The sequence below is a fragment of the Musa acuminata genome, chromosome BXJ2-5 (genome assembly GCF_036884655.1).
Source record: "Musa acuminata AAA Group cultivar baxijiao chromosome BXJ2-5, Cavendish_Baxijiao_AAA, whole genome shotgun sequence".
NCBI classification, from domain to species: domain Eukaryota; kingdom Viridiplantae; phylum Streptophyta; class Magnoliopsida; order Zingiberales; family Musaceae; genus Musa; species Musa acuminata.
The window spans coordinates 19725899-19737500 of NC_088342.1; the positions used below are offsets into that span (position 1 = coordinate 19725899).

The 11602-nt window shown below is 36.8% G+C and overlaps 1 protein-coding gene across 1 annotated transcript; it reads left to right on the forward strand.

Moving 5' to 3' along the window:
- The first annotated feature begins 323 nt into the window (after nucleotides 1-323).
- On the forward strand, nucleotides 324-960 carry LOC103973630 (classical arabinogalactan protein 9-like). The gene has a single exon (XM_009388258.3). It carries the CDS (start codon nucleotides 404-406, stop codon nucleotides 800-802), a length of 399 nt encoding a protein of 132 aa, XP_009386533.2. The 5' UTR covers nucleotides 324-403; the 3' UTR covers nucleotides 803-960.
- The last annotated feature ends 10642 nt before the right edge of the window (nucleotides 961-11602 follow it).

An 11602-nucleotide genomic window follows, 5' to 3' on the forward strand; every position in this document is an offset into this window, starting at 1 on the left:
CGGCTAGTTGGACTCCAACGTTCACATTTCGAGCAACGTTCAGCCGTCCGATCGCGATCGGACGACACCGTCCTCCAAAAGAAACGCGGAAACCGGCAGCTTGACGGAATCTAGCACTGGGGGGCGGACGGGTCCGATCGATCGCCGTCCGTAGTTCATCAGACGGCCATAGGTGAGCCAACCTCACTCATGAGAACAGCTCTAAAGCAAGTCACCGTCCTCGCCGTCTTTAACACTTGGAAATAATTAAAATAGAAATAATTAAATTATTAATGAGGCTTCCTACGTCTTTATATACCCCTCGCACCACTGCTTTTCCTCGACCCACTTGCAACCCTAAGTCGTTGTAGTTGTAGTTCTCGATCTCTCTCACGGTCTTGATCTTGATCTCGCGGTGGTGAAGATGGCGGTCGCATCCTCCCGCTTCCCCGTCCTCGCATTCGTCCTTATGTCACTCGCCGTGGCTTCCTTCGCGCAGGGCCCAGCCGCCGCACCATCGAAACCCCCCACAGCAGCTCCCGTGAAGCCGCCCGCTCCAGCCCCCTTGACGCCGCCCGCCGCCTCCCCTGTCTCGAAGCCGCCGTCCCCCGGCCCCGCCGCGGAGACGCCCACCGCATCCCCTCCGGCCCCGCCGACCTCGACTCCCCCCTCTGAGTCGCCCGCGTTTACGCCGTCGTCGATCTCGTCCCCCCCTGCGACCGCTCCCTCGGCCCTGCCTCCTGCGGGTAACGGCGTCGCCGACCTTACCTTCAGCTGGGTCACCGCATTCGCCGCCGCGGCCGTCGCCGCTGCTGCGCTGTAGCTCCGTGACTGTTACCCTCGCTCGCGATGTCTCGGCCGTCGGATACTGATCGCACGGTTTCTATTTTTTTCATTCTATTTGAGTCGGGTCTGTGCCTATCATTGCATTTATTGTACGGTTTAACAAGAGCTAGTGAATTATTTACAGTTCTACCATCAGGCCATTGTCTTCTTTGCTGACTCGGACACAGTGAAATAAGCAAACACTTATTTGACTCTAAACTGAGGTAAACACATCTTATTCTTTGGTGCAGGGAAGGCAGAAGGAACCCAATGAATGACCCGATCGTAGACATCATAGTCTCGGTTGATACCAAAACAGCTTCACAAGGGATTCTTCTTGCTGTGTTGCTTCTTGGGAGTAACACTGGTGGATAGGGAGGGAGGTGGCTTTTTTTTGTTGAGCTTTCCATGTACATGTACAAAAATATTAAAATTTTAACGTCCATGTACAAAAATATTAAAATGATAAATTATTAATCATAACGAATTATAACACAAACAATAAATCCAAGTAACAGTTGTTCTTTGCAATATAACTATCTGCTCTGACCAAGATATGTCTTGTTGATTAGCGGGTGAACTTCTTTTTTAGTACCTTGTAAAGGATCTTTTACAAACGTTTACAATTGTGAGGAGGATGGGAACATATATTTGCACAAAATTTTGAATATCAAACTAGGTCAGATATATATATATATATATATATATATAGTGTCAGAAAGGCTGGTTGTTGTAGCCACAACAATTGAACTGTGTGGATCATAAACATAAAAATTACAATTGTAAAAGTACTAGATGTAAAAGTACATATATCTTTTTGGTTTTTTTGAGAAGCATCTCTCATTTTCAAAATTTTCAAATAATATCTTTTTTTTTGCTTAATACTTAGAATACCAATGTAATGTAATATAAAAACAATGTATTTTTAACATAATAATTTTGTATAAATTTTGTGAAACATCATATTTATGGTGTTTTTATACTATGTTGTAGTATTTTCAATAATATTAAGAAGACACTGTAATGCAATACAAAAACACTATGATACAGTGTTTTACCTTTTTAGTAATATTAGAAAAATACTGTAATAAAATATAAAAACATTATAATATAATATTTTTGAACTATGCCATAGTATTTTTCTAATATTTTTGAAAATGCTATAATGCTGTATAAAAATATTATAATTGGAGTGGTTCACCTTAGGACCGATCCACAGAAAAAAGAGAGAGAGAGAGAGAGAGAGAGAGAGAGAGAGAGAGAGAGAAAAGGGGTATTTCAGAAATTAAGGCAAAAAAAAGGAGGAGGGGGGGGGGGTGTTAGGAGGGGAGGGTGGTATTTCTAGAAATGAGGGACGTTTCTGAAAAAAAAATCAAAAATTCACCCAATTAAAAATTCTTTGTAAAAGGTATTTAAAAGGAGGAAAAAAAATTGTGATTCCGGAGATGCATTATGTATTAGGATACACAAGATTAAAAAACGGAGATGTACGAAAAATGATGTTGCTTCTCAACGTTTAAATCAACATATATCGTATTCTTGGTATAAAACAATATGCATCTATTTTGATGCATGAGAAATTAGAAAAAAATAAAAAACCCAGACTGGCTTCCTCAGTTATATCTTCTTATAAATATATGCAATTTTGGCCTAATATCTTCCAAAAGATAAACAAAGGGAAATTAGGAAAAAAAATAGAAAGAGAAGAAAAAGTAGTAGTATTAGGCATCTTCAAGTTGAGCGTTTATGATTATATGAAAGGGTAAAGAATATATGAATGTTTATCTATTATTGTGGAATAGGGCTTTCATCTAGCAAAGTTATTTGGTTAAGCCCTCTTGGTTAAATGGATTAAGGGGATGATGCATCATGTATGAATGATGATAGCCTTTGAATTCACATCTATTTATTATATGCTCATGTTTCATTTATTTAGGGATCTTCAAAAGATGGGCTTCTTGGCATTATTTTGAACAAAGCTCTGGGATGGAAAATGATGCATGTAATTTATCTAAATAGTTTGGAATATGACTTAATAGGAGTTGAATAGAAAGTAGATTATAATTGTTATGTATCAGGATTATGTGGCTAAAATGTGCTTGTTTTCATCTCTTAAATTTGATTGTTGGCCATATTGCTTTAACTCAAAGTCATTTCCATTTTATTCATCCATATACTTTGAATTTATTTATTAGCTTTCATGGTGATAATATTTACTTCCTATACCCTTGACTAAGACTTTAAGCTATTTGGTTTTGGGTCATGGGTCCTTTGTGCAATTTAATTTATCATGCCATCAAAAAATAAAAATTATCATATTGTTAAATCTATCTTAGGTTGCTTAAGTCAGAAACTTATTTGGATCTGACTTAGTTTCTTTTCGAGCCAATCTATGGAAAAATATGTCACTCCTGATCCTATAAAACTAATTTAGGTGTGACCATGATAATGTTTCTCCAACACTTAAAGTCAATAATGGTTTTGGATGACTCAAACTAGTTGGATAGGTCAAACTAGCTTTTAGGTCAATAATTTTTTTATTGTATTTGCGCAAACCTGGGCAGCCCCTTTTATAATGGAGCATAGGGGTGTCATTACATATTTGTTTAGGGTAGATGTACTTATTGGTTGTAATTGCTTATAACATACATTAGACCATTTAGTCATATTGTTTACAAAAACCTATATTTTAACATGTTAATCAATGAAACGTCTGCATAGAGATAAGATTATTGCTAGATAGTGCTTGATACTAGCAACTAAGATGATAACACGTTGGCCGTATGTGATGCTAACATACCAATCACATCATATCCACTACAATCTATGCCTCCCACTTCCTAAGCCTAGTGGCATCCTGAATTCAGGTCGGGAAGTATTGTTCACTTAAGATCTATTTGTATTGGAGAATAAGGGACATGACCCCGAAATTCTCCTCAAGTCAACATGAGTCCTTTTGCTCAATCTGATTTGCTTAACTCGATCTATCTGACTTGGTCCTTTCGTTAGGCTTTGTACTAATCTAGTATATTGGCAATAGCAACGTAGCGAAAGAGTATGGCTCGTTGTGGTACCACGATGGAATGCATTAGGCAAGCAACGATGACACGATTTTGATGATTAACAAAGTCCTACATGAGGGTCAAAGAGTTGGGGCTTTGATAGATGATGGTGTACTAGTTCAAGAAAATTGGGGATGGCATTATGGGTTGATTAACCGGACATGGGGCTGCACAAAGAGCCATAGGGCTAGGCGTGAAATAAATTATTCATGTTATTCACAGAAATTAGTGTTTCGACATATGTCAATCGATGATGCATCCAAATGAAGATAATATCATTGCTGGGTAATGCATGATACTAATGACTAAGATGATGACACATCAACTATATACGATGCTAATGCGTCAACAACATCATATTCACTATAATACGCCATCATAGTTATCATCACCATGGTTTCAAATCGTTACATAATGATATGTTTTTATAGGTTTGACTAAAGAATTATTATCAGCATCATCAAACAAAAAACCCCCATTTTATGTTTTTTCTTATTAGTACTTTTTTTTTCCTATTATTGCCTCACCTTTCCTAGTATTATCAAAAAGTCCCTAATATGTGAGACAATATAACTTTTGATCTTGGTATTAGACTAATTGATAAATTACAGTGCTTTTGAATAAGCTTTAGTTTCTAATAAATTTGTATTGATTTAGGAATCCGAACATAAACATTCTTGTAAGGCTATCAAATCTTTAAGTGTACCAAAACAAAATAAAAAAAGAAAACAAAATTATAATCGGAATCAAAACAAACTAGAAATCAAATATGAAAAATCTTCTAATTGGGCATCAACCAGACTTGTATTCTAAGGATAAATATCCTACTAATCAATTTAATAATCATGAAAAATGAGTAAAGAAATGTCATAAAAACTCAAACAGAGTTAATTGGCTATAAAAATCTCTTGATTTGTGATAAAATAATTTATGAGATTATTTTTTTGGGTATTTTACCTAAAAAAACACAATAATGGGGTTTTATCCGTTGAATCTCGGATTTTGATGATGAAACTAATTGATTGTGTTTAAATGTTTGACTACATTTTGAGTGATACAGGTCTACTCGATCAGGATTAGACAATTAACGCAGGAGGAATTGACGTTGCGTTGGAGGAGATCACGTCAGGATATTGGATGGCAGAAGGCTTCGGGCGTCGGGCATCGGGCCAAGGAGAGCGAAATTGCGCCAAGGATATCGGGGTTGCGGAGGTCAACCGCCGATTGGGCAACAAGCTGCAAGAGAGGACGATGCACCGAAGAATCGGATGAAGCGCCAACCAATGACGTGCCGGGCAACAGAATGTCAATTTGCGTTATAATAATTGTCTAGATCGGAGTAGAGTGTTTGCTTGTGTGTGCAGGATTAACTACGATAACCAAAAAACACAAAGCGAGAATACCGGAGTCAAGTTCGATGGACGTTTAAGAGTCCGAAGAATCGTCGGAGATGCTGCCAGAACCAACCGAGAAGAAATCGGGAACCTGTCGGAATTTTCGGAAGTTCGCCGAAGAGATCGTCGGAGGTTCACGGAGATCACCGAGAAGGCTCGGCTACTCATTAAAGTCATCACAAGTTCGGGAGCTTGCTAGAAGCCCGTCAGCAGAAAGTTCGTCGGAAAGCTCGCCAGAACAAGACTCGACGTTCGCGGTTGAAAATTTGCTTAGGGTGTTTTTTGGTTATGTAGTCCACTTGTAATTAGGATTAGGATTAAGAGATAATCCTATATCCTGGTTAGGGGCCAACTGGGCCCAAAGTCAGAGTTGGTTTAGGCTAAAAATTAAGCTAAACCAGCGAACTAGAGAGCCAAGATTGAAGCCCAACTAGTGGCTGAAAACACTGTAGTCGGGCTGAAAACACTGTAGGCGGTGGCACCGCCCACCACCCGAGAGCTGGGCGGTGACACCTCCTGGCTGGGCGGTGGCACCGCCCAGCACCCGAGCCCTGGGCGGTGGCACCGCTTGGCTGGGCGGTGGCACCTCCAACAGCGGGAACCCAAAGAGAATTCAAATTTTGAAGCCCAAATTTGAATCCTCTTGAGGCCTATAAATACCCCTCAAATCTCAGCTGAGAGAACAACTTTTTGAGCAGCAAGTGTTTGAGAGAAAAGCCTTAGAAAAGTGTTAGCTTGTCTTGTTTTCAATTTGCTAGTGTTCACCTCCTTCTTTCTTGTTGAAAATCTGTAAGAGAGTGAACCGCTTGTAAAAGTTGTAAGAGGGGTATTTACCCTTCCATTTCAAGAGACTTGCTAGTGGAAGGTGGGAGCCTCATCGAAGAGGGGCCTCGCAAGTGGAGTAGGTCATTTGACCGAACCACTCTAAAATCGGCGTGATTCTTGGTTTGCATTTCATTATTGCTATTTACATTATTGCAAACCTTCTTATATGCTTTAAGTTCCTTATTACTTTTGCTGCACATATTTAAGAATACGTTTTCAAGATTAAAGCTTTTCAAGTTCCGTTCTTATCGTACGAAAGTTTTTATTAAAACCAAAGTTTTAATCCGCTGCACTAATTCACCCCCCCTCTTAGTGCCGCTCCGATCCTAACAATTGGTATCAGAGCCACGGTTTTCTACTTTGGTTTAACACCCAAATAGAAATGGCTCTTTATGGCTTTCAAGAGGGTCACTCTCTCATTCGTCCTCCCTTTTTCAATGGGACGGACTACACTTGTTGGAAAACTCGAATGAGAGTTTTCTTACTTTCTTTGGATTTGAATTTATGGGACATAGTCGAAAATGGATTTGAAATGTCTTCTCTCCCAATGAACCATTGGAATGATTTGGAGAAGAAGATGTTTTCTTTAAATGCAAAGGCTATGAATGCCTTATATTGTGCACTTGACAAAAATGAATTTAATCGTGTTTCGATGTGTGACTCGGCTTTTGATATTTGGAGAACTCTAGAGGTCACTCATGAAGGCACTAGCCGAGTGAAAGAGTCCAAAATCAATATTCTTGTGCATTCTTACGAACTTTTCCGGATGAAACCAAGTGAGTCCATCGGAGACATGTACACCCGGTTCACGGATGTCATCAATGGACTCAAAGCTCTTGGTAAAAGTTTTTCTAATTTTGAACTAGTCACTAAAATCTTAAGATCCCTTCCAAAAAGTTGGGATCCAAAAGTTACGGCCATTCAAGAGGCCAAGGACCTTAAAACATTCCCTCTCGAAGAACTTATTGGGTCTCTAATGACCTACGAAATGAACAATGTGACAAAAAAGAAACTCGAGAACAACCTTCCAAATGATAGGAAGGATTTGGGACATAGAACACATGAAGACCACTCGAGCATAAGCTCAAGTGATGGTGAACTTAAACTACTAATGAAACAAAAATTAAAAAGCAAAAAGAATGGAACTACTTGCTTTGAACGCAAGAAGAACAAAAGTTGGGATGAATTGAGTTCTTCCGAAGACGAGGAGAAAATCAAGAAAGGCGAGGTGGCAAACTATGCCTCACCCTCTTTCAATAATGAGGTAATCAAAATCCCACTAATTTATTTCGATATTACATAATACTTTCTTGAGTTATTTTTAATTTAGTTTAGGATTAATTTTCTTGAAAATTGCTTGTGTTATGTTAATGCAATAAAATGTTAGATATAAATATAATGCTTATACACCTAGTAAGATTAATCTTATATATGTGCTTGAGAAGCAAGAATTTGTACTTTGACGATTTCCATATTGATTTTCAATGACGATGCATGACTTTTGAATGGAAGGTTTGATGATTTTTTTATGAACCGTATCTTTGGTTTTCAAACATGATGTATAGTTTTGACATAAGAACAAAAATTTGAAGCATGCTAATATAAAGTCAATCATATAAAGTAAAACTAAAGAAATTTTAAATATCTATAAGAATCATTCAAAATTATGTTCAATAAAACCTTACTTGATGTTGTAATGAAACTATTGAAAGTTTTGATGCTATGATTTGATGATTTTATGCATGAGATTGTAAAGTTATACATGATGATTTTTTGGTCTTGATGGTTTTTATGACAAAATTCATTTTTCGATCCTAAATGTTGATGCACATTTTTATCTAGCATAAATGACATGAATTTAAATAACTAAAAAGAGAAAAGCATTGTTCTTGAAAATTATTTTTCTCTATCTTGTTGATTTATATGAATCCCTTGAAAATGATTTTGGTTTGATGATTTGAATTACAAATGAGTTATATCAAAATCATGATATTGATTTGACTTGAAGTAATGAGTTGAAATCATTTTTTTTTGGAATTATGTGTTGCACTTTTTTATCTTGATGATCTTTGATTTTTTTTGTTTTAAAACGATGATGCATGGATTTGAAAGAAAAGGAGATGCATGCATGGAATCAATCAATAAGTTGAAACAAAAGGAGGAAAGATTTTTTATTGAAAATTTTCTTTTTCTCTATCTTATTGATTTATACCTAAGAGACCAATAAAATTATTTATGTCATTTTGAATCTCTTGAAAGAAATGTTGAGATTTTGATGATTTAGACGATTTGAATTTGAATGAGTTTTATCTAAAATCATGATCTTGATTCTGTGATATTTACAAATTAAGATTTATTATGAATCAAGATTTTTCATTAATCGATCTCCTAAGATTTTCTTTTGATTATTAATGAGTAGGTTTTTAAAAAAGAAATCATGTCTTCTGGTATTCACATGTTCTAATCCTTCATGATAAAATTTTTATGTAATTCCTTATATTCATGAAATGTTTATCTCATCACCAATTATTTTCTTCTTGAGATTCCTTATTTGGTGATATAAAATCGTGCATGAAATACTCTTGAGATTATTTTGATGCATACAAATGAAAAGTTATGATCATGCATGGTAGGATGCAATTTGACAAATTAATACCATTATGATTTGAAATATTTATAATTTGGAATGATGCATGCAATACTTATGCCTTTTATTATGATAATATATGTGATGTATTGCATATGATGTGAATCATGAATGCTTTAAATGATAAATGTCTTGATATCATGATTGATGATTTTGTTCTATGCATAAGATTTTTAAAATTATGCATAATGAATCTTGTAATTTACAGATTATCGATTTTCTTTTTACCATAATGAAAGTGCCTTATTGATCCTTGTCATAATAAATCTAGCACTTTCGGTTTTAAACATGATACATGTTTTTATTTGACATAAAAAAAAAGGGAGGCATGCTTGAATGAAATAAATCACATGAATTGAAGTAACTAAAAGAGAAGAACATTTTTCTTCTTGAAAATTATTTTTTCTATATTATTGATTTTGATGAATCTATTTGTATTATTTTTATGAATCTCATGGATTATGAAAATGATTTGAATTTAATGGATTTTATTGAAATCATGATCTTGATTTCTCACAATTTTCTATTGAATGAATCAAGTTTGTTTTCTATTTAAAAGGATATTTATCAAAATTTTCATGGTCTTTTAGTATTCATGATATTGATAATTATATTTTGAAACTCTATGTAGATCAAGATTCTTCATCATGATTCTCTCGTTTTATAAAAGAGGAGATGTTCTATGTGAATCATAAGATTTTATATGCATGAATTGAGATTCTTTTTGCTATTAACTAGCAAGAAACTTGTTTTTGTAAACCATGACATGCTACTTGACATCTTGATAATTTATAACTTGAGTTTTCTTTTTGAATCAAGATTGTTTCCTATCATGTTTTCTATCTACAAAAGAAGAAATTTGTCAAAAATGATATATGTCTTTTGACATTCATTTTTCATCTTTATTATTTACCCTTATCATGATTTGAATATTATAGTAAAGAGAAATGAATTACATGATTGTATTGTTATTCCCTTCTATTTGACACTGACAAAGGGGGAGCAAAACTTGCTAGATAGCAAATTTGCTAGCTTGCACAATTTGAAAAGAGGCAAAATAGTCCATCTTGCACATCTCAAAAGATGTAAAATTTTGCTAACTTTTTATGTGCAAAAGTTGATAGCTTGTATACTATAAATTTGCATACCAAAAATACAATCTTGTTTATCTCAAGATGCAAAACATACTAACTTGCACTTTGCAACGGAAGCAAAATTGCTAGCTCAAACATTGCAAAGGAAGCAAAAATTTGCTAGCTTACAATTTGCATATTTCAAGAAGCAAGAGTTGCTTTCTTGAACATCTCAATATTGCTAGCTTGCATGATGTAGAACTTGCTATCTTGAACATTACCAAAAGTGCTATCTTATATGCTGTAAAACTTGTATATCTAAAACTTGATAGCTTGAATGTCCCAAGCATGATGCATTACTTGCTAAATTTTCTATCTTCAAAATTGCATGATGATAAAAATTTAATATTATGTTTTTCATGCAATGGTTTGAACCCATATAATAAACACATAAGAGTAGCTACTTCTCCTTTTTGTTGATGACATAGGGGGAGAAGTATATTGATGACTTCATGCATTGAATTAAATATTTTATATATTTGCATGATAGTTTAAATGTTTTTCATAACATGTGATGAATGTTACTTGGATTTGGGATAATCCAAGTGTTCTATCAATGGCATATTGATAGGGGGAGTTTAGTTAAACTCCGGGGAGTTAAGGTTAACTCCGTTAGTCATCAATTAGTTGTCATCATCAAAAAGGGGGAGATTGTTGAATCTCGGATTTTGATGATGAAACTAATTGATTGTGTTTAAATGTTTGACTACATTTTGAGTGATACAGGTCTACTCGATCAGGATTAGACAATTAACGCAGGAGGAATTGACGTTGCGTCGGAGGAGATCACGTCAGGATATTGGATGGCAGAAGGCTTCGGGCGTCGGGCATCGGGCCAAGGAGAGCGAAATTGCGCCAAGGATATCGGGGTTGCGGAGGTCAACCGCCGATTGGGCAACAAGCTGCAAGAGAGGACGATGCACCGAAGAATCGGATGAAGCGCCAACCAATGACGTGCCGGGCAACAGAATGTCAATTTGCGTTATAATAATTGTCTAGATCGGAGTAGAGTGTTTGCTTGTGTGTGCAGGATTAACTACGATAACCAAAAAACACAAAGCGAGAATACCGGAGTCAAGTTCGATGGACGTTTAAGAGTCCGAAGAATCGTCGGAGATGCTGCCAGAACCAACCGAGAAGAAATCGGGAACCTGTCGGAATTTTCGGAAGTTCGCCGAAGAGATCGTCGGAGGTTCACGGAGATCACCGAGAAGGCTCGGCTACTCATTAAAGTCATCACAAGTTCGGGAGCTTGCTAGAAGCCCGTCAGTAGAAAGTTCGTCGGAAAGCTCGCCAGAACAAGACTCGACGTTCGCGGTTGAAAATTTGCTTAGGGTGTGTTTTGGTTATGTAGTCCACTTGTAATTAGGATTAGGATTAAGAGATAATCCTATATCCTGGTTAGGGGCCAACTGGGCCCAAAGTCAGAGTTGGTTTAGGCTAAAAATTAAGCTAAACCAGCGAACTAGAGAGCCAAGATTGAAGCCCAACTAGTGGCTGAAAACACTGTAGTCGGGCTGAAAACACTGTAGGCGGTGGCACCGCCTAGCTGGGCGGTGGCACCGCCCACCACCCGAGAGCTGGGCGGTGACACCTCCTGGCTGGGCGGTGGCACCGCCCAGCACCCGAGCCCTGGGCGGTGGCACCGCTTGGCTGGGCGGTGGCACCTCCAACAGCGGGAACCCAAAGAGAATTCAAATTTTGAAGCCCAAATTTGAATCCTCTTGAGGCCTATAA

Bases quoted from the DNA above. Each gene is read 5' to 3' on its own strand.
- LOC103973630 (XM_009388258.3), top strand. From the start codon at position 404: ATGGCGGTCGCATCCTCCCGCTTCCCCGTCCTCGCATTCGTCCTTATG.